At 44.1% G+C, this 27,479-nt stretch overlaps 1 protein-coding gene across 1 annotated transcript; it reads left to right on the top strand.

The window, feature by feature from the left end:
* On the top strand, positions 1–27,479 carry LOC121005269 (beta-microseminoprotein-like). The gene is made up of 4 exons (XM_040437901.1): positions 1–27; positions 20,108–20,213; positions 21,419–21,524; positions 27,256–27,479. Exons 1-4 carry the CDS (start codon positions 25–27, stop codon positions 27,383–27,385), a joined length of 345 nt encoding a protein of 114 aa, XP_040293835.1. The 5' UTR covers positions 1–24; the 3' UTR covers positions 27,386–27,479.

The following is a 27,479-nucleotide window of genomic DNA, read 5'->3' as shown; positions in this document are numbered from 1 at the left end:
TCAGTACAGAAAAAGCATTCCAGGATGGTGAGTGTATTCTATTCTAGACAGACTTGTTACATTGTATTCTATAACTGGTAATAATACAAATATAAATCAGAATAGGTATTCATACAATACATATATTCATTTCACTTAGCACTATTCTATGTGTTTTTACATTAACATTCTAAAAAAGGGTGTTTGTTTTTTTTATTTAGTGGTAGGGAATTAAGGAAGCCTTTATAGCAGAAACTTTTTTTTTAAATTAAATTGCATGTATAATGGTCTAAATAATTTCTAATTTCAAAGCACGAGATATTTCCCTTACTGATTGTAAAGGATAACAGAAGTGTATCCAGAATTAATGCACAGAGGGAAAAGTCTGAGCAATAAACATTTACCTCCTCAACCTCTGAAGGTGGGAGGAATTTATATATATAAAAAAAAAATCTGGGTCAATGTATCAGGTGTTAAATGTTTTGACCAGGACTACAAAAAGATAGCTGCCTGCTTCCAAAAACAGTACCAAGCCAGTTCAAAGGTTATGTGTGCTGTTAGAGCTCTGCCCTATTCACTTCAATGGCGCTGAGCTGCAATGCAAGGCACAACCCGTTAAAAAACGTGTGGGGCTGTTTATGGAATGGAGAAGCCATGTTTTTTCTAATTCTGGACCATCTTAAATTACCATCTCATAAGGAATTTATAGCCATTCCCGTAAATAAGATTGCACTACCAGATCCTCCTTTCATAGCTGGATATAAGAAAGCTTATCCTGTAGGGAGACAAATACCTTATATAAGGCAGATATGTTGCCTGCACCACCAGGGTTAGTATAGCATGTGTTCAAAAATATTTTCAGGGTCAAGATTCCCATGTTTCTGTTTAAAAAAAACTAAAAAAAATTTGGCTTTTAACACTTTTGTACAAAAAATGTCTTTAAAATGTTTTTTGGTGCCATATTTTAAGAGCATTAACATTTTGCGTAGTGTGCACTGTACAGCTTAGTATATCAAGTATAGTGTATTATGTCTGCCTGTCAATATCCCACTGATAGGTAGCCTATTAGACCTTCCTGTAAGGGGATCAGATCACAATAATAGAATGTGTGGGGAATCAGTATATTTCAGATTTAGTGACCAACCACAGCCAGTAATTGGCATATTACCTTGACTCATATCTAAAATTAGACAATGGACCCACCAATTGCCACCATTCTCCATATCTGACACTATGTGGGTATATAGGATACAAGTGCCACCCCCAGAGACATTAGGGTCTCATTGGAAGTGTGACCTTGGCATACTGGATTCTTGGATACATTTATCTCTTTGCCCTGAGAGATACATATATGAATAGGACAGTAGTGTGGCAGATAGTGGTGGGACCCATGCCCCTAATGCTGAGGGGCAACCACTGTTGTCCTCACCGGCTATTCTCTCACACTCACTATGTGGTTTAGCGCGGGTGTTTCTACTCTCATCTATATGTAACCAAACTATACAGTATATCTTTCAAATTGTGATTCCACGTTCCACATTTTTTCACCATATTAATAACTTTAGATACAGCCTTTCATTACTGGTATGGTCTAATAGGATGGGGTATCTATTTGAGTTAGGAATGCATGGGGACTCACAATTTAACTTTTTGACAGATTCGATCATGTGACTGGACTTTGTTTTTAGTGCCTGTGTTGTATCGCTGGCTACATGTCAGGTGATCACCAGGAGCTGAATCATATGAGCTCAGGTCACGTGATTCCGAATATGTCCATCTTTGTATGCGACTAAACTCTGTGAGAGGATATCATTTGATGACGTCCCGAGGAGGAAGTGATGTGTGCGTTCCAACGGTGCGTTCCATTTGGGCGGAAGTTGGAAACACACATCGAGCATGCGCAGTCATGCACAGTCCACGCCGAGATCCTTATGTCTGCCAAGGTAATCACTACTGGTTCATGATGAAATATGTGTTTTTTAACTATCATGTGTCTTCTCACCTGTGCACTAATTATAGATTATCTTCACCTGAGTATTAATTGTATTTTGAATGTATTTTATGTATTTATTCACATTTATTTTGAACATTGGATTGATTTGTATAAATAATGGTAACTTTGGATACACTTATGGACACTATGCTATATTTAAAAGTTTCATTACTTATGTTTTTACTTAATTACACTAATTATGCTGTAAATTGTTCACCTTATATATATGGTGCTATACCCACTATGTTTGTCACTGCTTGAGGAAGGTTCCAGTGTGTGGACCGAAACGTTGCGTTGGTGAATTAAAGTCACATTCATTTTACTTCTTCTGGAGTGCCGTGGAATATTTTTGTTTTCTACAATCTTTGTGAGATTGGATCGCTCCAACATCTGCTGGCAATTTATTTTACTTTGGACCTGCGGTGCTGCTTATATTATCAACTCTGCTGTTTAACGTATTCATAAGTAGTGATGGACGAACATCGGCCGAGACTTTTAGCAAACGCGTGTTCGCGATCAAATGTTCACGAACCGCGCGTTCGGCCCCATTGACTTTAATGGCAGGCGAACCTGAAAAACCTTTAGGTCATATTTTCAGCCACCAAATACTTATTAGAAGTGCACAAATAGTCCCATAACATGGACAGTGACATACCAGAATGGAATCATTGGGAAAAATTCCCACAAAAAATTAGTATTTTAATCAAGGGCCATTTTTATGCGTCTTAAAGGGAAACTCTCAAAAATGTGCTCTGCTGGAGCCTAGAAAAATTTTATTTTAGGCCACGGGAGTACAGGCCCCTGACAGAAAGAACTTGTGATGATGTGGCTGGTGGTACATTAGCCGGTCACTGAATACAAATTTTACTGTAGGACAGTACAGGACCCAAAAATTATGCATTCACCTTACAGAAAAGAACTTGTGATTATTTGGCTGGAGGTACATTAGGTGGTCACTGAAAAAAAGTGCAATCTCCCAAACATGCGCACGAGCACAGTCATCACTACACCGAGATTGATGCATAGAGGAATAAAATTTATGTCATGAGTGTGTCAACTATTGACAACTCTTTGCGGTTGTCTAAAATCTATTCGATACACGTCCCCTGATAGGGGACGTAACAGGGATAAAAGAATAGTACTACTTAACACACCACTCATATAGGGTGGCACAGTACATTGCACGGCGCACGCGCAGTGCCCCAAATTGGAAGTAAGGCTACTTTCACACTTGCGTTCGGCGTTCCGCTTGTGAGTTCTGTTTGAAGGCTCTCACAAGCGGCCCCGAACGCATCCGTACAGCCCCAATGCATTCTGAGTGGATGCGGATCCGCTCAGAATGCCTCAGTCTGGCTCCGCTTGGCCTCCGTTCCGCTCAGCAGGCGGACACCCGAACGCAGCTTGCAGCGTTTGGGTGTCCGCCTTGCCGTGCGTAGCCAAACGGATCCGTCCAGACTTACAATGTAAGTCAATGGGGACGGATCCGTTTGAAGTTGACACAATATGGTGCAACGGATACCATTGTTTGCATTATAGGAGCGGATCCGTCTGTGCAGACACAAGACGGATCCGCTCCGAACGCAAGTGTGAAAGTAGCCTAAGAGGATCGACCAAGCATCTTTTTCCATCTCCCGGTTCCTAAAATCTATTCCATACACGTCCCCTGATAGGGGATGTAACAGGGATTAAACTGATAGGAATAGTACTACTTAACATACCACTCATATCTGGTAGCACACTACATTGCACGGCGCACGCGCAGTGCCCCAAATTGGAAGTAAGAGGACCAACCAAGCATCTTTTTCCATCTCCCGGTTCCTAAAAATCTATTCCATACACCGGCCCCTGATAGGGGACAAAACAGAGATTAAACTGGTAAGAACAGATTTTTTTTAATTAAAAAAAAAGAGGACAGCCTCTGCGGAGCTGGGTATTTTTTGGCCGCGTTACTGAATGCTCATGCACAATGGCTGTAGGCTCATGCGTCCTTTTGCGGAGGTGACAAACCTGGTCAGTCAAACCCAAGGCAACATCATCGACCTCATCCCATATGCGTTTTTTCTGGAGCGTGCCCTGCGAAGAGTGCTGGATCAGGCCGTAGATGAGCATGAAGAGCAAGAGTTGTGGTCACCATCACCACCAGAAGCAGCCTTGTCGTCGTCGATTGCTGGACCTGCGGCAATGCAGAGAGAGGAGTCTGAAGAAGAGGAGTCAGAGGAGGAAGGGAACTTTGAGGAGGTGGAAGACCAACCACAGCAGACGTCCCAGGGGGCTTGTTGTCACCTTTCGGAGACCCTTGGTGTTGTACGTGGCTGGGTGGAGGAAGAGACCTTCAATGATGTCAGTGAGGACAAGGAACGGGACATTGCTAGCTTGGTATCCAACCTTGTGCAAATGGGGAGCTTGCGGTTGTGCAAATGGACTGTTTGCGGTTGTTTGCGGTGCGTTAAACGGGGAGTTTGGTCTGTCATAGTTTGGTCTGTCACTGTGAAGCGGGCGTAACCCTTACACTAAAGCACGTTATTCCAAACAATTTAGGAATGTTAGGTGATTTATGCCCTTTATGGATTAAAACCCGAGTTTTGCCATGGATCCCCCTCCGGCATGCCACAGTCCAGGTGTTAGTCCCCTTGAAACAACTTTTCCATCACTATTGTGGCCAGAAAGAGTCCCTGTGGGTTTTAAAATTCGCCTGCCTATTGAAGTCTATGGCGGTTCGCCCGGTTCGCCCGTTCGCGTACATTCGCGGAAATTCGCGTTCGCCGTTCGCGAACTAAAAATTTTATGTTCGCGACATCTCTAATTATAAGTAAATCACACCACTCAGTAAGTCACACTTATTGATAGCACACCTATACCAGTCCTTAAAATGACTTTTGTGGCCCTATTAGCTAGCGTTTGGTGTCTCTAACAGTGTCCCTGCTCCACACAGCAACCTCTCCCTACACTGGCAAAAGACTGAATTTCAAATGGCGGCCAGATCAGGTTTATTTATAAGGTGCTGAATGTGCTAAAACGTCTCAATTCGCTGTCCTGTACCACCTGATGGATGTGTCATGGGTCAAAGTTCTTCACAATGTAAAAGAATATGGCACCGGCGTAGATCACCATATGTTCGCCTGTTCAGCGAACCGCGGATGAGCAAAGTTAGCCACAAAACGACCGCCGGGCGAACCGCAATGCCATCTCTAGTAGTTACTTGGCTTTAATACTTTTTTTTTATTAGAGTGGGCGCCATTTAAATTTTTGCCTCAGGCAGCAGAATAGCTAGAATCGGCCCTGTCCATAGGTAAAACATTATTTTATTATTATTATTATTATTATTATTATTATTCACTTATATTGTACCACTATCTTCCATGGCGCTTTTCATTTCTGATGGAGGTGCGATCAGAGCCTTAGAAAAATCTGACTAAATAACAGAGAAGTCATTGCCATACATTTCAAAATACTGTATATTGCTCAATAGCATTCTGAAGGTCCTCCAGCAAGTATAAATCTGAGGCTCAAAGTTCAAGACGCTCAGTACAGCAAAAGCATTCCAGGATGGTGAGTGTATTCTATTCTAGACAGACTTGTTACATTGTAGTTCTATAACTGGTAATATTACCAATATAAATCAGAATAGGTATTCATACAATACATATATTCATTTCACTTAGCACTATTCTATGTGTTTTTACATTAACATTCTAAAAAATTAGTGGTATTATTTAGTGGTAGGGAATTAAGGAAGCCTTTATAGCAGAAACTTTTTTTTAAAATTAAATTGCATGTATAATGGTCTAAATAATTTCTAATCTCAAAGCACGAGATATGTCCCTTACCGATTGTAAAGGATAACAGAAGCGTATCCAGAATTAATGCACAGAGGGAAAAGTCTGAGCAATAAACATTCACCTCCTCAACCTCTGAAGGTGGGAGGAATTTATATATATAAAACAAAAAATCTGTGTCAATGTATCAGGTGTTAAATGTTTTGACCAGGACTACAAAAAGATAGCTGCCTGCTTCCAAAAACAGTACCAAGCCAGTTCAAAGGTTATGTGTGCTGTTAGAGCTCTGCCCCATTCACTTTAATGGCGCTGAGCTGCAATGCAAGCCTCAACCCGTGAAAACGTGTGGGGCTGTTTATGGAATGGAGCAGCCCCTTCCTTTCTAATTCTGGACCATCTTAAATTACCATCTCATAAGGAATTTATAGCCATTCCCGTAAATAAGATTGCACTACCAGATCCTCCTTTCATAGCTGGATATAAGAAAGCTTATCCTGTAGGGAGACAAATACCTTATATAAGGCAGATATGCTGCCTGGACCACCAGGGTTAGTATAGCATGTGTTCAAATATATTTTCAGGGTCAAGATTCCTATGTCTCTGTTTAAAAAAAACTAAAAAAAATTAGGCTTTTAACACTTTTGTACAAAAAATGTCTTTAAAATGTTTTTTGGTGCCATATTTTAAGAGCATTAACATTTTGCGTAGTGTGCACTGTACAGCTTAGTATATCAAGTATAGTGTATTATGTCTGCCTGTCAATATCCCACTGATAGGTAGCCTATTAGACCTTCCTGTAAGGGGATCAGATCACAATAATAGAATGTGTGGGGAATCAGTATATTTTAGATTTAGTGGCCAACCACAGCCAGTAATTGGCATATTACCTTGACTCATATCTAAAATTAGACAATGGACCCACCAATTGCCACCACTCTCCATATCTGACACTATGTGGGTATATAGGATACAAATGCCACCCCCAGAGACATTAGGGTCTCATTGGAAGTGTGACCTTGGCATACTGGATTCTTGGATACATTTATCTCTTTGCCCTGAGAGATACATATATGAATAGGACAGTAGTGTGGCAGATAGTGGTGGGACCCATTCCCCTAATGCTGAGGGGCAACCACTGTTGTCCTCACCGGCTATTCTCTCACATTCACTATGTGGTTTAGCGCGGGTGTTTCTACTCTCATCTATATGTAACCGAACTATACAGTATATCTTTCAAATTGTGATTCCACGTTCCACATTTTTTCACCATATTAATAACTTTAGATACAGCCTTTCATTACTGGTATGGTCTAATAGGATGGGGTAGCTATTTGAGATAGGAATGCATGGGGACTCACAATTTAACTTTTTGACAGATTCGATCATGTGACTGGACTTTGTTTTTAGTGCCTGTGTTGTATCGCTGGCTACATGTCAGGTGATCACCAGGAGCTGAATCAAATGAGCTCAGGTCATGTGATTCCGAATATGTCCATCTTTGTATGCGACTAAACTCCGTGGGAGGATATCATTTGATGACGTCCCGAGGAGGAAGTGATGTGTGCGTTCTAACGGTGCGTACCATTTGGGCGGAAGTTGGAAACACACATCGCGCATGCGCAGTCATGCACAGTCCACGCCGAGATCCTTATGTCTGCCAAGGTAATCACTACTGGTTCATGATGAAATATGTGTTTTTTAACTATCATGTGTCTTCTCACCTGTGCACTAATTATGGATTATCTTCACCTGAGTATGAATTGTATTTTGAATGTATTTTATGTATTTATTCACATTTATTTTGAACATTGGATTGATTTGTATAAATAATGGTAACTTTGGATACACTTATGGACACTATGCTATATTTAAAAGTTTCATTACTTATGTTTTTACTTAATTACACTAATTATGCTGTAAATTGTTCACCTTATATATATGCTGCTATACCCACTATGTTTGTCACTGCTTGAGGAAGGTTCCAGTGTGTGGACCGAAACGTTGCGTTGGTGAATTAAAGTCACATTCATTTTACTTCTTCTGGAGTGCCGTGGGATATTTTTGTTTTTGTGAGATTGGATCGCTCCAACATCTGCTGGCAACCTATTTTACTTTGGACCTGCGGTGCTGCTTATATTATCAACTCTGCTGTTTAACGTATTCATAAGTAGTGATGGACGAACATCGGCCGAGACTTTTAGCAAACGCGTGTTCGCGATCAAATGTTCACGAACCGTGCTTTCGGCCCTATTGACTTTAATGGCAGGCGAACCTGAAAAACCTTCAGGTCATATTTTCAGCCACCAAATACTTATTAGAAGTGCACAAATAGTCCCATAACATGGACAGTGACATACCAGAATGGAATTATTGGGAAAAATTCCCACAAAAAAAATTAGTATTTTAATCAAGGGCCATTTTCATGCGACTTAAAGGGAAACTCTCAAAAATGTGCTCTGCTGGAGCCTAGAAAAATGTTATTTTAGGCCACGGGAGTACAGGCCCCAAAAATTAGGCATTCATCTGACAGAAAAGAACTTGTGATGATGTGGCTGGTGGTACATTAGCCGGTCACTGAATACAAATTTTACTGTAGGACAGTACAGGACCCAAAAATTATGCATTCACCTTACAGAAAAGAACTTGTGATTATGTGGCTGGAGGTACATTAGGTGGTCACTGACAAAAAGTTTTAATGTCGGCCAGTACAGGCCCCATAAATTAGGCATTCACCTGACAGAAAATAACTTGTGATGATGTGGCTGGAGGTACATTAGGCGGTCACTGGATACAAATTTTACTGTCGGCCAGTAACGGCCCAAAAATTAGGCATTCACCTGACAGAAAAGGCCTTTTATGCTGCTGTATATACAGTACATAAGACAAGGACCATTCTTTATTCTGGGTGGTGGCGGATATGTGTGCGCTAGCATGAGGAAATTCAATTACATGTGGTCGTCACAGGTGTTGAATTCCCCCGAGATCTATGCCTCATTCATTTTTAGAAATGTGAGGTAGTCCACACTGTCATGAGCTAGGCGAGTGCGCTTATCGGTCACAATCACCCCTGCTGCGCTGAACGTCTTTTTGGACAGGACACTCGACGAGGAGCAATCCAAGAGTTTCATGGCAAATTGTGCCAGCTTTGGCCACAGGTCAAGCCTGCAGACCCAGTAGTCCAGGGGTTCCTCGCTTATCAGAGCTTCCACGTTGGCCGTTAACCCAATGTAGTCGGACACCTGTCGGTCTAGGCGTTCCCTCAGGCTGAATCCGAAGGGCGGCTGTCGATGGGTTGGCTGCAAGAATGATCTCATATCTGAAGTGACCAACACATCTTCAAACCGCGCTCTTCTTGCAGGCGTGGTAGGATTGCTACCCGCAAACGTTTTCTGTGGGTGGAAATTACTCTGCCAGCACCCGCAACAGCAGAATGCAGCATCTCTCAAAGCAAGGCCTGGAAATGCTGGATTCTGACAGCCCTCTGTGATGCTAGTAACATGTCTGCCTTTTTATGTTTGTACCGGGTGTCTAAGTATGTTGCCACCCAGTATTGTTCCTTGCCTTTTATGCTTTTTATACAGGGGTCCGTCTTTAAACACTGGAACATGAAGGCCCCCATTTTCACTAAATTGGAATCGGTGGAGTGCCCCGGCTCCTGCTCATCGCCTAGGAGAATGTCGTCCTCAGTCTCCTCCCCCCATCCATGGACAACACCAGGGATCCCTGAAAAGTTTAAAGTTCCCCTCAAAGCCTGCTCTTCTTGCTCATCCTCCTCCCCCAGCCACCATCCTTCTCTGACAACTCTTCAGACTCCTGCTGACTTGTCTCAGATGGAGTAGCCTCCCCTGGGGATTCATTCAGCATTGCGACTTCCTCATCTTACAGCTCCTGCTCCTCAACAGCTTGATCAATGACACGATGCAATGCACGCTCCAGAAAGAAGGCGTAAGGTACGATGTCACTGATGGCACAATGGCTGCGACTGACCAGTTTGGTGATCTCATCAAATGGCCGCAGAAGTCTGCATGCATCGTACATGAGCAGCCACTGGCGCGGTGAAAAGAAACCAAGCTCCCCAGAACCTGTCCTGCTGCAGAGTTCGCACAGGTAGTCATTAACGGCTTGTTTCTGCTGGAGCAGCCTATCAAGCATATACAAGGTGAAGTTCCAGCGCTTCGGACAGTCACAGACGTCTGACGGGCAGGTGATGTCTCCACTGAACGTTAGCAAGGCAAGTCATGGCTGTGTAAGATCTTCTAAAATGGCCAGAGATTTTCCTGGCCTGCCGCAAGATGTCCTGACCCCAGGGTATTTGGCAACAAATCGCTGCACGACTAAGTTCAGAAAGTTTGTCATGCACGGCACGTGTGTCATTTTGCCATGTTTCAGCATGCTCAGCAGATTGACACCATTGTCGCACACCACTTTACCAACTGTCAAATTAAGCGGGGTTAGCTACTGATCGGCCTGTGACCGCAGAGCTGAAAGACGTGTAGGACCGGTGTGGCTCTTGGCTTCCAGGCACAACAGCCGCAGCACAGCATGGCAATGTCTCACCTGGAACGTCAAATAGTTTCTGGGAAGCTTAGGGGGTGCAGCGGAAGTGGCGGTAGCAGTGGAAAAGGAGGAGTCAGCCGAGGAGGAGACGGAGGATGGAGTAGGAAGAGGAGAAGAAGAGGCAGGCCTGCATGCAATCCGTGGCGGTAACACCAATTCCACACGAGTGCAACGGGTTACATGCTTGACGGCCGTCAGAAGGTTCTCCCAGTGGGCAGTGAAAGTTATGTACCTTCCCTGCCCGTGTTTGATAGACCATGTGTCTGTGGTCAGATGTATCTTGGCAAAGACACTGTGTGCCAGAGATATATTCACTTGCCGCTAAACATGGCCATATAGCTCTGGGATTGCCCTTCTGGGAGAAATATTTCCTTAGGGGACCTTCCATTATGGTGTGCCAATGGCCACAAATTTTCAAAAGGCCTCCAAGTCCACCAGTTTATATGGCAGGAGTTGGCGGGCTAGCAGTTCCGACAAGCCAGAGGTCAGTCGTTGGGCAAGAGGGTTATCCGGCGTCATCAACATTTTACGCTCGAACATTTTGGCCATGGAAGCCTGCCTTTTGTCAGATGAACGGCATGGTGGAAGGTGGAGTGGAGGACAAATGGGAGGAGAGAGGAGAAGGAGAAGAGGCAGGATGTGGAGCGCCGGCAGTGTGGCTTTGGTGGGTTCTGACAGCGTTGCTCCCACTGGGCTCAGTGATGGGAGGCCAGGTGCCTTCTTAAGGCGGTCATCCCAAGGTAAGTGTTGGGCTTACCGCGACTTATGCATTGACAGCACAGGCTGCAGATGGCAACACTATTGTCAGCAGCGGACACGTTAAAAAAAGCCCACACTGCGGAGCCATGTGCCGGCACCGTGAAGGCACCAGAAGTGATCGTGCATGGTGGATGGCTCGCTCCAGATACATTTGCAGTATGCTTTTTGCCTCCTGTGCCCTGCGAGCTCTGCCTGCTTCTCCTCCTTCTCCTCCTTCTCCTCCTTCTCCTCCTTCTCCTCCCTCTCTGCTGCTCCGTCTCTCCCTCTGTACTCTCCTTCTCTTCCTCTCTTGTGGGCACCCACATGATGTCCATCGACACGTCATCATCGTCATCTTCACCACCACTGACATTTGAGATCTCAGAGTAAGCAGCAACAGCGGGGACCATCCCTCTTGGGCTGATCTGGGGACTGTCGTCAGACCACTGGGTAATGGCCGTTGCTACCGTCTCTTCCTTATCTGATGTCAAGAATGGCTGTGCATCGGTAAGGTCTCGGAATGAATGGGAAAATAATTCCTCTGACGCGAGTGGAGGGGCTATGGTGGTGGTGTCTTTGGGAGTGCACACAGCAGAGAGTGAAGAGGGTGCAGATACAGAGGATGAGGAGGGTGCAGAAGCGGAAAGCTAAAAGAGCCATTCAACCAACTCTGGTGCGTCCTTTGAAGTAATCGCACGCGTCTTTTCCAACTTCCCACTTAGGCTCCGGCCTGGTGCACCTGCCCAACCAAACCCTGCGGAACGGCCTGCCTCTGCCTGTCATTTTCAAAATGACCCTGTGCCTAAGTCCCTAGAGAAGAGCAGTATTTGTGGAAGTAGGTATATCGCAGGCCGCATTCAATATTTGGTGGAAACAGATATATCGAACCCCTTAATCAGTACTTTGTGGAAGCAGGTGTATCAAATGCCTTAATCAGTATTTTGTGGAAGCAGGTATCTCGCAGGCCTCAATCAATATTTGGTGGAATTAGGAATATCAAACCCCTTAATCAGTATTTTGTGGAAGCAGGTATATAGCAGCCCTCAATCAATATTTTGTGGAAGCAGGTATATCAATCCCCATAATCAGTATTTTGTGGAAGCAGGTATATTGCAGCCCTCGATCAGTATTTTGTGGAAGCAGGTATATCAAAGCCCTCAATCAATATTTTGTGAAGCAGGTATATCGCAGCCCTCAATCAATATTTGGTGGAAGGAGGTATATCAAACCCCTTAATCTGTATTTTGTAGAAGCAGGTATATCGAACCCTTTTGTTCCAATAACGCTTGTCCCTCTATATACCTGCGGTATCGCAGCAGAACCGCACACAACTGCCGCACAATACAAATGCACTATAATATACTTTCTATGTTAGAAAGTATATTATAACATTGTACAAGGAAGGCAATCCATTAAAATATACATAAAGATAAAACGTAACCTTTAACCACCTCAGCCCCTATAGCTTAAACACCCTTAAGACCAGGCCACTTTTTACACTTCTGACCTACACTACTTTCACCGTTTATTGCTCGGTCATGCAACTTACCACCTTTTCTTCTCACTAATAGAGCTTTCATTTGGTGGTATTTCATTGCTGCTGACATTTTTACTTTTTTTGTTATTAATCGAAATTTAACGATTTTTTTGCAAAAAAATGACATTTTTCACTTTCAGTTGTAAAATTTTGCAAAAAAAACGACATCCATATATAAATTTTGCTCTAAATTTATTGTTCTACATGTCTTTGATAAAAAAAAAAATGTTTGGGTAAAAAAAAAAAATGGTTTGGGTAAAATTTATAGCGTTTACAAACTATGGTACAAAAATGTGAATTTCCGCTTTTTGAAGCAGCTCTGACTTTCTGAGCACCTGTCATGTTTCCTGAGGTTCTACAATGCCCAGACAGTACAAACACCCGACAAATGACCCCATTTCGGAAAGTAGACACCCTAAGGTATTCGCTGATGGGCATAGTGAGTTCATAGAACTTTTTATTTTTTGTCACAAGTTAGTGGAAAATGATGATTTTTTTTTTGATTTTTTTTTCTTACAAAGTCTCATATTCCACTAACTTGTGAAAAAAAATAAAAACTTCTATGAACTCACTATGCCCATCAGCGAATACCTTGGGGTGTCTTCTTTCCAAAATGGAGTCACTTGTGGGGTAGTTGTACTGCCCTGGCATTCTAGGGGCCCAAATGTGTGGTAAGTAGTTTGAAATCAAAATGTGTAAAAAATGACCGGTGAAATCGGAAAGGTGCTCTTTGGAATGTGGGCCCCTTTGCCCACCTAGGCTGCAAAAAAGTGCCACACATGTGGTATCGCCATACTCAGGAGAAGTTGGGGAATGTGTTTTGGTGTTTACATATACCCATGCTGGGTGAGATAAATATCTTGGTCAAATGCCAACTTTATATAAAAAAATGGGAAAAGTTGTCTTTTGCCAAGATATTTCTCTCACCCAGTATGGGTATATGTAAAATGACACCCCAAAACACATTCCCCAACTTCTCCTGAGTACGGAGATACCACATGTGTGACACTTTTTTGCAGCCTAGGTGGGCAAAGGGGCCCATATTCCAAAGAGCACCTTTCGGATTATACCGGCCATTTTTTACAGATTTTGATTTCAAACTTCTTACCACACATTTGGGCCCCTAGAATACCAGGGCAGTATAACTACCCCACAAGTGACCCCATTTTGGAAAGAAGACACCCCCAGGTATTTCGTGATGGGCATAGTGAGTTCATGGAAGTTTTTATTTTTTGTCACAAGTTAGTGGAATATGAGACTTTGTAAGGGAAAAAAAAAAATCATCATTTTCCGCTAACTTGTGACAAAAAATATAAAATTCTAGGAACTCGCCATGCCCCTCACGGAATACCTTGGGGTGTCTTCTTTCCAAAATGGGGTCACTTGTGGGGTAGTTATACTGCCCTGGCATTTTCCAGGGGCCCTAATGTGTGGTAAGTAGGTAAATGACCTGTGAAATCCGAAAGGTGCTCTTTGGAATGTGGGCCCCTTTGCCCACCTAGGCTGCAAAAAAGTGTCACACATGTGGTATCGCCGTATTCAAGAGTAGTTGGGCAATGTGTTTTGGGGTGTCTTTTTACATATACTCATGCTGGGTGAGAGAAATATCTCGGCAAAAGACAACTTTTCCAATTTTTTTATACAAAGTTGGCATTTGACCAAGATATTTATCTCACCCAGCATTAGTATATGTAAAATGACACCCCAAAACACATTGCCCAACTTCTCCTGAGTACGGCGATACCAGATGTGTGACACTTTTTTGCAGCCTAGATGCGCAAAGGGGCCCACATTCCTTTTATGAGGTCATTTTTAGACATTTGGATCCCAGACTTCTTCTCACGCTTTAGGGCCCCTAAAATGACAGGGCAGTATAAATACCCCACATGTGACCCCATTTTGGAAAGAAGACACCCCAAGGTATTCAATGAGGGGCATGGCGAGTTCATAGAATTTTTTTTTTTTTTGGCACAAGTTAGCGGAAATTGATTTTATTTATTTTTTTCTCACAAAGTCTCCCTTTCCGCTAACTTGGGACAAAAATTTCAATCTTTTATGGACTCAATATGCCCCTCACGGAATACCTGGGGGTGTCTTCTTTCTGAAATGGGGTCACATGTGGGGTATTCATACTGCCCTGGCATTCTAGGGGCCCTAAAGCGTAAGAAGAAGTCTGGAATATACATTTTTTACGCATTTGGATTCCGTGAGGGGTATGGGGAGTTCATGTGAGATTTTATTTTTTGACACAAGTTAGTGGAATATGAGACTTTGTAAGAAAAAAAAAATATTTCCGCTAACTTGGGCCGAAAAAATTTCTGAATGGAGCCTTACAGGGGGGTGATCAATGACAGGGGGGTGATCAATGACAGGGGGGTGATCAGGGAGTCTATATGGGGTGATCACCCCCCTGTCATTGATCACCCCCCTATAAGGCTCCATTCAGATGTCCGTATGTGTTTTGCGGATCCGATCCATGTATCCGTGGATCTGTAAAAATCATACGGACATCTGAATGCAGCCTGACAGGGGGGGTGATCAATGACAGGGGGGGTGATCAATGACAGGGGGGTGATCAGGGAGTCTATATGGGGTGATCACCCCCCCTGGAAGGCTCCAGGGAGACGCCTGTATGTGTTTTGCGGATCCGATCCATCTATCAGTGGATCCGTAAAAATCATGCGGACGTCTGAATGGAGCTTTACAGGGGGGTGATCAATGACAGGGGGGTAATCAATGACAGGGGGGTGATCAGGGAGTCTATATGGGGTGATCACCACAGTCATTGATCACGCCCCTGTAAGGCTCCATTCAGACGTCCGTATGCGTTTTGCGGATCCGATCCATCTATCAGTGGATCCGTAAAAATCATGCGGACGTCTGAATGGAGCTTTACAGGGGGGTGATCAATGACAGGGGGGTAATCAATGACAGGGGGGTGATCAGGGAGTCTATATGGGGTGATCACCACAGTCATTGATCACGCCCCTGTAAGGCTCCATTCAGACGTCCGTATGCGTTTTGCGGATCCGATCCATCTATCAGTGGATCCGTAAAAATCATGCGGACGTCTGAATGGAGCTTTACAGGGGGGTGATCAATGACAGGGGGGTGATCAGGGAGTCTATATGGGGTGATCAGGGGTTATCAGGGGCTAATAAGGGGTTAATAAGTGACAGTGGGGGGTGTAGTGTAGTGGTGTTTGGTGCTACTTTACTGAGCTACCTGTGTCCTCTGGTGGTCGATCCAAACAAAAGGGACCACCAGAGGACCAGGTAGCAGGTATATTAGACGCTGTTATCAAAACAGCGTCTAATATACCTGTTAGGGGTTAAAAAAATCACATCTCCATCCTGCCAGCGAACGATCGCCGCTGGCAGGCTGGAGATCCACTCGCTTACCTTCCGATCCTGTGAACGCGCGCGCCTGTGTGCGCGCGTTCACAGGAAATCTCGCGTCTCGCGAGATGACGCATATATGCGTGATTGTGCGCAGGGCTGCCGCCTCCGGAACGCGATCCTGCGTTAGGCGGTCCGGAGGCGGTTAATAATGTTACTATGAGGGTCCATTCACAAGTCCGTACGTGTTTTGCGGATCCGCAAAACACGGACACCGGCAATGTGCATTCCGCAATTTGCAGACCGCACATCGCCGGCACTATAATAGAAAATGCCTAATCTTGTCTGCAATTGCGGACAAGAATAGGACATGTTCTATTATTTTGCGGAAACTGAAGCACGGATGCGGAAGTGCGGATCCACAAATGCGGATGTGGACAGCACATTCCGGCCCCATTGAAAATTAATGGGTCTGCACCAGTTCCGCAAAATTGCGGAACGGGTGCGGACCCATTTTGTGGATGTGTGAAAAGATATCCCTCAAAATTAAAATAAATTAAATTATTAAAGTTAAGCAAAAAGCATAGATGTGGCAATAACAAGTACTCGGCGGCACTAAATCAGGTGCTCGGCGGCACCAAATCAGAAACCATATGTCCTACCACAATCCGGGGGGTTCCAGTGCACAGCCATGAATCCGGGAGGGAATGCAAAAACCATCTATCCCTGGGCTAGATGATGATGTGGTATTGAAGGACAGGGTGGGCAAGGAACTGTCCCTGATATTGCCCTACGGGAAGGGGGGGGCTATTCTGGCCCTGATAACCTAACCACAGACCACCTGCCCTGATAAGAGCGACTCCGTCCGGAACCTTGCCCTATATAAAAATGGCCCTTATAAGCCCCTAGCCCCTAGGCCCCTGACTTCCAGGTGATCACTATATAGATCTATGAGTTTTTGACTCATTATAAAAGTATATTATAAGTATATCGCACCCCTCTGTGTATCACACCTATCAATAGCACACCTATACCAGTCTCCTTAAAAGCACTTTTGTGGCCCTATTAGCTAGCGTTTGGTATCCCTAACAGCCTGTCCCTGCTGCACACAGCAACCTCTCCCTACACTGGCAAAACACTGACTGCAAAATGGCGGCCAGATCAGGCTTATTTATAAGGTAGGGGGTATGTCCATGTGCTGAAATGTCTCAATTGGCTGTCCTGTACCACCTGATGGATGTGTCATGGGTCAAAGTTCTTCACAATGTAAAATAATATGGCGGGCGCGAATATCTCCATATGTTCGCATGTTCGGCGAATCGCGAACATGCAAAGTTCACCGCGAAACGACCGCCGGGCGAACCGCAAGGCCATCTCTACACCTCATGGATGTGTCATAGGTCAAAGTTCTTCACAATGTAAAAGAATATGGCGGGCGCGAATATCTCCATATGTTCGCATGTTCGGCGAATCGCGAACATGCAAAGTTCACTGCGAAACGACCGCCGGGCGAACCGCAAGGCCATCTCTACACCTCATGGATGTGTCATAGGTCAAAGTTCTTCACAATGTAAAAGAATATGGCGGGCGCGAATATCGCCATATGTTCGCATGTTCGGCGAATCGCAAACACGCAAAGTTCGCCGCAAAACAACCACCGGGCGAACCGCAAGGCCATCTCTAATGGTCATCATTGAGACCTGCCCCCCCTAAGTTGTGTATAAAAAAAGAATGATTTTCACATTCAATAGTCAACTGCATTGGAAGAGTGTACTTATACTGTTGTCTTTTTGCAATCACCTTAGTGATTGATTGCTGTTCAAAAAAGTGACGAGGAGCATCAGGAGCAATAGACAATATTGAATTTGATGGGAAGGAATAATAGCTTCCTTCTGCTGATGTTGACAAGCTCTGACTGTTGGAGAAGGGTGCAGGCTGGTGGGAGATGCATCAGGCTGTAACTCTAAATGAGTGACACAGTTTTCCCACTTTATGGTGACACTACATGTGTTGACACTGGGCTCTCATGCCAACATTAGCACCCTGGCCACGCCTCACCTTCTGCCCACACATCTTGCATACCGCCACACTAATGTCCCACAGTGACTTGGTGAAAAATTCTCACATTGATGCCTGCCGCTGCTTTTATGAACCTGTGCACTGCTAGAGTGCTCTTCACAAGATTGGAAACGGGTGATTTGAAGTGATGGGATGAAAGTCAATAGACTGGGCTCTGATGGATGCAAATGCGTCTGTAATAAACAAGGAAAAAGGGGGCTAACGGGTCGAGAAATAGAAGGAACTGTCAAGTTTGGTGGAGGAAGCCTGATGATATAGGGGTGTTTCACAAAGGGGTTGGATACTTGGATAAGGATCGATGGTGGTCTCAATGCTGAGCTGTATGTGAGTATCCTACTAGATGAGTTACTTTGTAGACTTGAGTACTATGGGTATGAAAAGGATGACATAGTGTTAGTACATTATTACAACGACCGGAAGCATACGTTGAGATCGGCGAAGAAATTGTTCAGTGACAATAAAGTAGAGGTACTGGATTGGCCACTACAGTCCCCAAACCTCAAACCAATCGAACACTTGTGGGTAGAGTTGAAGAAAAAGCTGTATTCGTACCCAAGTGAGTCGGCCAGTATGCACCAACATTGGGAATGTGTAGAAGAGACTTGGGAACAGATTTCGGTCGAGACATGCTTGAATCTGATCGAGAAGATGCACAGAAGAATTCAGGCAAAGTTAAAAGTCTAAGGTGGATTTACAAAATACAGTGGTCCCTCAAGTTACAGTATTAATTGGTTCGAGGACAAGCATTGTATGTTGAAACCATTGTAAGTTGAGTAATCGGTTCCAAAGCCCCAAAATGTCATCCAAGATAAGAGAAAATGTAGATTTTAAAAAAATAGGCAGATAAATAAGACTGATACAACAAGTCCTTACATATAACTGTCAGGAGTAGCTGCTAACTAGCAACTAATCCAGCTATTTTACCAGAGAAGTGGCCTTGATTGGTTGGATCTGAGTCTGAGACATTGTATGTTGAGTCTAGTTTCAACTTACAATGGGTCAGAAATGACCATTGTATGTTGAAAATATTGTATCCTGAGGCGATTGTATCTTGAGGGATCACTGTACTAACAAAATAATAAAAACTAAAATTTAGAATTTAGAATTTAGAATTTTAGTAGCAAAACAGTAACAATGCAGTTACATGACAATAATTTGCATAATTAATCATATGCTAAATAGTTGCAAGTCCAATTTATGTATGAGATAGCCAAGATGTTTGTCTATAAAATGATGGTAGTCTCACATTCAAAGCTGTAGTGAATGGGGAGAAATAGAGCCTGAAAGTCAAAAATTTTCAACACTGTTACCCGTTACCCATTAGTGTATATCCTATTGTCTCTTAAATACATTTGTGATGTGACTACTCAGGATTTGTTTTATGTAACTATGGACATAGGAGCTGCAGAAACAAAATAAAAAGACATTTTGCAATCAAGATCTATTGTAAAGTTGGTTCAATTTTCATATTAGATATTCTGGGACAATAAAAAAAAATGGTTTCTAAGGTAGCCTTGCCTTTAAATGTGTTGCTCCACCGTAAACACGTATCTACTTGATCACTTGGGCCCCCACTATTCATGGGAATGGGATACCTGAGTGCCTAGAGTGCATAAAATAGTGGAGCGGCAGCTTGCCACTGGAACCATCGTGTCATACACTCCAGGGACTCTGATACCCTATTATCGAGGTGCTTGTCTACTTAGGGGATATTCTAGTTTAAAAATATTTAAGATCAATCCCACCAACCAGCTCTTTGAAAGGCCTGTAGAATTCATATTCACGTTGTATCCTCTTCAGTGTTTATCTACACTAAGTCTACATTGCAGCGGCTGTGCAGGGTAATTACAGCTTCCTCTTCCTTCCACTTGAAGCAAAAAAAGGCTGTAGTTAGGTCTCATCAGATCATACAAGTGTACTACTGTACAGCGGTGGCAGCATGAAGCGCACGGCGTCATAGCAACCAATGACGCCGTGCGCTCGTGCACTCGGCAGGACGGGTTTTCACGGACCGTGGTCTGTGAAAATCCATGTATGTGTGAATAAGACCTTACCCAGCAACATTTCAGAACTGCTTTTTATTGTTTTTATCTTATTTTATACATTTTAGAAATTCCTTGTGGCAATTGCATTTTGTGCTGGAATCCTTGTAGTTGTAACTAATGCATCCTGCATGAGGGGTGATACAAAAGTGAAACCTGGTACAGAGCCTAAAGGTGAGTGTGAGTGAATATACCACACATGAGCTTAGCAGTAGTATACTAATATTATAAGAGGCAGAGCAGAGTGAATACCAGGAAAAACTACATGTTAAAGAAGGGCAGACAAAGGGGTTACCACATAGTCCAGAGTCAATACCAATACAGGTTATGATGGGTTAATCCAGATACTACCGTAGTCAAATGATTGCAGGACAAAAATACTGACAAAAGCGATACAGAGCAAGTCCAAATAGAGTGCCAGGCACAGGGATTGGTCCTCTGAGTGAGCTTACTGATTGGCTGGACAGTAGGGATGAGCGAACCCGTGGAAGTTCGGGTTTGCCGGGTTCGGCCGAACTTCAGGTCAAAGTTTGGGTTTGGGACCTGAACTTGACCCTGAATCCCATTGAAGTCAACGGGGACCCAAACTTCACTTTATTATTTTCCGTTATAACATGGTTATATCGGAAAATAATAACATTCTTAAGACAGAATGCAAAACAATATGGCCATTAAGGGGTAAAAAAAAGCAAAACAACTCACCTCATCTCCTTGATCGCGCTGCAGCAGCTTCTTATATCTTTACTGAACAGGAACTGCCAAAGGACCTAAGATATACGTGATGACATCACCATGTGGGAGGGCGCAGTGATGTCATTGCGCACATTGCAGGTCCTTTGGATGGTCCTGTTCAGTGAAGATAGAAGAAGATGCTGCAGTGCGATCAAGGGGATGAGGTGATTTTTATTTATTTTTTAAATTTCAACCCCTAAATGTCCATATTGTTTTGCATTCTGACTTAAGAATGCTATTATTTTCTGATATAACCATCTTATAACGGAAAATAATACAATCACCCGAACACCGAAAGCGAACTTCAGTGAAAAAGTCTGGGTTCGGGTACTTGAACTGAACTTGCAAAGTTCGGTATGAACCCGGGTGGGCTCATCCCTACTGGACAGCCGTACATTCTGCTTGGAGGAGTAGCTGAGCCCTGCTACTGGACAGCAGTGTGCTCTGTGCAAACACCAGCTAGTATCCCTAACAACGCCACTGAGAGGACAGACGTGGCCAGACCTGTCAGGAAAAGACATTGCGCAGGACGCATCTTTGTACTAATGCTGCTATGGCAGGATCTCCCATAAAATGCCAGAATAAACCTGTCTTTTATTGTCTTTGTTTTTATATGTTGAATTTATTTTAAATATTTTTATTTGCAGGTTGTTACTTTAGAAAAAAGATGTATCAACTGAAAAGCCAGTGGCGGACAAAAGATTGCCTTGACTGTACATGTGATTCTAATGGAAGATACGAATGCTGCACAGCGTAAGGGAAATCCTTCACTAGTTCATTATAAAAAAGTCCATATGTAATAAATCATAACAGACTGACATACAATACACTCTGAAATGAGTACTGTCACAATTAGCACCCAGGAAATAATTTCATATAGATAGTGCTCCTGTTGCTGGTGCTGTGTCACATGCGGTTCACTGTGACAGTTGTGGTCATGTTGGCTGCATGCCCTCTCACGTACTGGCTGCAGGCTGACTTCTGTGTTGCTTAGGGCTGCGTACTGGCTGCGGTGTCTTGTGTGAACTGTTGCCTTTGAATGTGTTTGCTCCCCAGGGCTGTATCTCTGTACAGTTCTTGACACTGTTTAGGTGCAGGCTGGCTGCTGGCGCTCTCGCATACTGGCTGCAGGCTGACACCTGTGTATGCTGGTTGCTTGGGGCTGCGGTGTTGTGTTTGAACTGTGGCCTGTGTTTGTGGCTCCCTGTGTCTGTATCTCTGTGGCTCCTGTCACAGGTGCCGTGCAAGCTGGCTGCATGACCTTTGTGTACTGGCTGTGGGTGTTACAATGTATGCTGATTCTGTGACGCGTGCTGGCTGCGGCCTTGTGTGTGAACAGGGTTTGAGTATGGATGCATTTCTGTTTGTGTCATGGATTGTTTGGGGTCTGCGTATTGGCTGCGGGTAACTCCGTGTTTGCTGGTTGCCAGGGGAAAAACGTCCAGTACTGCAGCCTGTGTTCACTTCTCTGTTCATGCAGGCTTCCCTCCCTGTTTGGTTCTGGTGGGGTTAACTTCCCCTGGTCTGTTCCTGGTGTGGCTTATCAGGTGCCTTTGTTAATCCAGCTATATCTATCTGTGAGCTCTGGGGCTCAGGGTCAGTTCTGTCTTCAGCCTTGCTCGGTGTAGCCTCTTGCTGCTGCCCCAGGGGGTATTGCCATCTGCCTTTGTTTGTGGTGTCGCCTGGTAATGCATTGTTGTTGTTTTCTTATCTGATTTTCTGTACCTGTTCTGTGGTGACATTGTTATACTTGTCCATGCCTTTCCTGTTCTTCTGTATCTGTTCTCTGTCTGGATCCACTCTGTTCCATGTCCAGCCTGGCAGTGCCTACTGCTTCCGATCCTGTGTGTTCCATGTCTAGCCTGGTAGTGCCTACTGCTTCTTTTCCTGTCTGTCCTGCCTTCGTGAGAGGGTCCCTGGGTTCTCTGGAGGGAGGATCTCTAGTCTGTCTGCAGCTCTGCCTGAGACTGCCATGCTTCCTTTCCGCATGGGGTCCAGGCATATGCTTCTGTGCTGGTTCCCATTTGTCTTGTTGTCTGTTCCGTGTCCTGTGTTTGGTTGGGTTCCAGTCTCGTTGTCTGTTTCCGCTGCAGTTAGCGGCCAAGTGTACAGGGAGTCATCGGCCCAGTTACTCCCTACCACCAGGGGCTTTGTGAATAACGGGGCTCACTGGCTCGCCCTCTGGGTTTTGCCTCTAGTCTGCCAATGCATTTGGTTCCTGACTGTAATTGGTGTTATACACAGTGCTCCCAACAATGGTAGATAGTTCCCTGAAAGTAATAGTTCCACCAACAATAACCCTGCCAAACAGATCCCACATTAATAATAGTGTTACACAGTACACCACAATAATCGTGATTGGCAGAGTGTTCTTATCATCCTACATAGCGCTTCAAAAATAACTATACCAATCAGAATGGGCACATAGTGCATTGAAGCACACATAGAAGTATTCACATAATTTTTTTTGCCAACCAGAGTGCCCTTATGTTGCCAAGCAGAAAGCCCCAACAGTAATAATGCCAACATTGTTACTCAGAATAACTCTGGCAAGCCTAGTTCTTCTGAAGTACCCTGAATATAAACAGTGGCAATAAGCAGTACGTTCGCCAATATAGATGTGCCAAAGCAGAGGTCCACCATAGAGCCCCCAACTAAAGTGGGTAGTGGTCTACGAGCAGGAAAAGTGGGACAAGCTGCCAAGGGGTACACCACAGCCTTAAAAAAGTTGAAAGTATAGACTACCATTAACACTCTAAAACTACTTAGAACCCACTAGTGATAAATAGCTTCTAGGTAGGGTACCGAACTTTAGGATTTTTGGACCCCGAACCCAAACTTTTCATTAAAAGTTTGGGGTCGGGTTCGGTGTTCGGCGAGTTAATGGCGCTTTTTGAAAGGCTGCAGAGCAGCCAATCAACAAGCGTTTAACTCGTGTGCCCTTAGAAGCCATCACAGCCATGCCTACTAATGGCATGGATGTGATTGGCTAGTGCAGCATGTGACCCACCCTCTATATAAGCTGGAGTCACATAGCACTGCACGTCACTCTGCTCTGATTAGTGTAGGGATAGGATTCTACTACTGTGAGGGAGAGAATAGGACAGAATATTTAATCAGAAGTGCTTGTTAACTCAGCGATCTACCTAGATTTTGTTTTGTGGGTGCAGTGCACAATCTTTTTACCCTGCCCTGAGCCCAGTGACCCAGAAAAAGAACTTTTATCCATCTGTTAGTTAGGTGGGCAGCGGCAGCCATTTTATGCAAGTTCTGTGCACCACCACAGCATATGTGCATTTGTGACAGTCAAAAAGAAGCTTGAAATAATGCAATTATATTCTGGGTTTTAAAAAAAATCACACATTTTTGGCAAGACCCTACATCTGTGGCCTTTGCAGCATTTGTCTGTGTGCAATTTAAGCTTGAAATATTGCAATAATTTTCTGTGTTTTAAAAAACACAAATTTTTGGCAATACCCTCTCTCTGGGGCCTATGCAGCATTAGTCAGTGTGCAGTTTAAGCTTGAAATACAGCAATAATTTTCTGGGTTTTAAAAAACACCCTTTTTGGGCAAAATACTAAATTTTACAGCCCTGGTTGCATCTGTCAGTGTGAAATACAAGTGTTATATACTGCTTAGACAGGCACTCTACATCTGGTTACCACATAGCTTCAAGAGGTAGTCCCCTGAAATGGTTTTCACTTCACAGGTGTGCCCTGTCAGGTTTAATAAGTGGGATTTCTTGCCTTATAAATGGGGTTGGGACCATCAGTGGCGTTGAGGAGAAGTCAGGTGGATACACAGCTGATAGTCCTACTGAATAGACTGTTAGAATTTGTATTATGGCAAGAAAAAAGCAGCTAAGTAAAGAAAAACGAGTGGCCATCATTACTTTAAGAAATGAAGGTCAGTCAGTCAGCCGAAAAATTGGGAAAACTTTGAAAGTAAGGGCTATTTGACCATGAAGGAGAGTGATGGGGTGCTGCGCCAGATGACCTGGCCTCCACAGTCACCGGACCTGAACCCAATCGAGATGGTTTGGGGTGAGCTGGACCGCAGAGTGAAGGCAAAAGGGCCAACAAGTGCTAAGCATCTCTGCTGAACTCCTTCAAGACTGTTGGAAGACCATTTCAGGGGACTACCTCTTGAAGTTACGCTGCCGCCCAGCCTGCCTGCCTGCATTCTACTGAAGCGGTTAGGATGTACGGTAATATTAGGAGTGAGGGGGCATGTTTAATAACTTTTAATTGAATAAGACATTTTATATTAGTATACTGGAGCGGCGGGGGGGATCTGTGGATGACAGTTTTATGGGGAACATCCGTGGATGGCACAGTTAAGGGGTGGGGGGTTTGTGGATGGCACTGTTATGGGCTGAGGGGGTCTGTGGATGGCACTGTTATGGGGTGGGGGGTCTGTGGATGGCACATATATAACAGTGCCACCCACAGATCCCCCCCATAACAGTGCCACCCACAGATCCCCCTGTAACAGTGCCATCCACAGATCCCCCCTGTAACAGTGCCAGACACAGATCCCCCTGTAACAGTGCCAGCCACAGATCCCCCCATAACAGTGTCCGTCATCCACAGATCCCCCCATAACAGTGTCCGTCATCCACAGATCCCCCCATAACAGTGTCCGTCATCCACAGATCCCCCCCATAACAGTGTCCGTCATCCACAGATCCCCCCATAACAGTGTCCGTCATCCACAGATCCCCCCCATAACAGTGCGTCATCCACAGATCCCCCCATAACAGTGCGTCATCCACAGATCCCCCCATAACAGTGTGTCATCCACAGATCCCCCCATAACAGTGTCCTTCACAGATCCCCCATAACAGTGCCATCCACAGATCCCCCCATAACAGTGCCATCCACAGATCCCCAGTAATAGTGCCATCCACAGACCACCATTAGTTCCAAACCCACCAAAAGCACACCTTTTGGTTAAAAATATTTTTTTTCTTATTTTCCTCCCCAAAAACATAGGTGCGTCTTATGGGCCGGTGCATCTTATAGGGCAAAAAATACGGTAGATACTGCTGTTCTATTCTGTTATTTTTAAAAAAACACCCATTTTGGGCCAAAAACGAAATATGCGGACTTGTCTGCATCTGTCAGAGTGAGATACAAGCTTGAAATACAGCAATAATATTCTGGGTTTAAAAAAACACCCATTTTGGGCAAAGTACTTAATATTGCAGCCTTTGCTACATCTGTCCGTGTGAGATACACACGTTAGATACTGCTGTTCTATTCTGTTATTAAAAAAACACCTATTTTGGGCCAAATACTAAATTTGTGGCCTTGTCTGCATCTGTCAGTGTGAGATACAGGCTTTAGATACTGCTGTTCTATTCTGTTATTCTGTTATTTCCAAATCCAAAATACCCCAGTGACATTCCCTATAATTTTTTATTAATCATTGAAATAACAGGGCATCTCAAGAGTCCTGTATTGTTATTTATCGTCACTACTTCCCCGAGTCGGGAGTGGGTAATGCCACGCGCCTCCTCCTTTCCTTTGATTCTTCCGTTTTAATAGCTTCTCCCACATTTCCGCTTGATCACAATTACATTTCATCCATTGATCTCCCTTGGATGTGCTATCCCTTACTCACGCTCCCTCTCCGGCGTGGAACCCTGATTCGCCGCTAACCGTGATCAACATAGTAGACGCAGAAAATAACATCAACAGTTGATAGAGCAGATATTCAATTGGATCGTGAACATCACGGGGACGTGCGAAATAGTGGGGCAGTATGTGTGCACACGCCTACACGAACTGACTGATTGGTTTGCCCCCTTCTGGGTTTCCAAATTGGGCACATGGCCTGAGCTTGCACTTTACACCTTGATGGTGCTGGCCTGCCCTGCAGTCAGTGTATTGTCTGAACGTGTGTTTAGCAGGACTGGAGGGGGTTATAACAGGTTTTATTTCCCAATGTTTTCGGGTGTACCCTAATAAAAAAATTTAATTAAATTAAAACCAGTGTAGGCTACCTCCTCCTCCTCCACCGCCGCTTCCACCTACACCGCCAAATCCAATGCCTCCTCAGCCTCCTACTCCATATGGACCTCGTCCTCCTAGATCAAGATTATTATTTTTTATTTTTACGTATTTTATGTTATTTAAAGTCATTTCCCTATCCACATTTGTTTGCAGAGCACCTGCCATGCTCTTAACCACATTTTGCTGGTATTTGCAGCCCTCTACCCCTTTCCATGACATTTTTAGAGCCATTTTAGTGCTCAAAAGTTCGGGTCCCCATTGACTTCAACGGGGTCAAGTTCAGGTCAAGTTTGGGTCCCGAACTCGAACTTTTTTGTTAAGTTCGGCCGAACCCGTCTAACCTGAACATCCAGGTGTCCACTCGACTCTACTACCAGGCTATATACTGTACATAGTGTTTTACTTCAGTACAGTATTTATAAGCACAGTGTATAATGTGTTTTAATATTCCTTTGTTTCATATAGTTACGGTACACCAGGAAACTATGATAAGGAGAGATGCAAGTTCGTGTTTGACCGGAAAAACTGTGTCTATAAACTGATTCCAAATGAAGATCCAACCAAACAGTGTGAATCTTACGGAATGGTGGGCTGAACATATTGTCTGCAATGTCTACCTCAGTACTTCTCTCTATAAAGGATGATGGTCAAATTTATTTACCATCAGCAAGTTAAAGGGATTCTGTCAC

Source organism: Bufo bufo, chromosome 6 (genome assembly GCF_905171765.1).
Source record: "Bufo bufo chromosome 6, aBufBuf1.1, whole genome shotgun sequence".
Lineage (NCBI taxonomy): Eukaryota > Metazoa > Chordata > Amphibia > Anura > Bufonidae > Bufo > Bufo bufo.
Note: the sequence above shows the minus strand (reverse complement) of the source record. Positions and strands in the feature narration are given on the sequence as shown.

Coding starts and splice junctions, on each gene's coding strand:
- LOC121005269 (XM_040437901.1), top strand. Junction 20,214..21,418: donor ACCTGGTACAGAGCCTAAAG/GTGAGTGTGAGT, acceptor TTTTATTTGCAG/GTTGTTACTTTAGAAAAAAG. Junction 21,525..27,255: donor AGATACGAATGCTGCACAGC/GTAAGGGAAATC, acceptor TGTTTCATATAG/TTACGGTACACCAGGAAACT.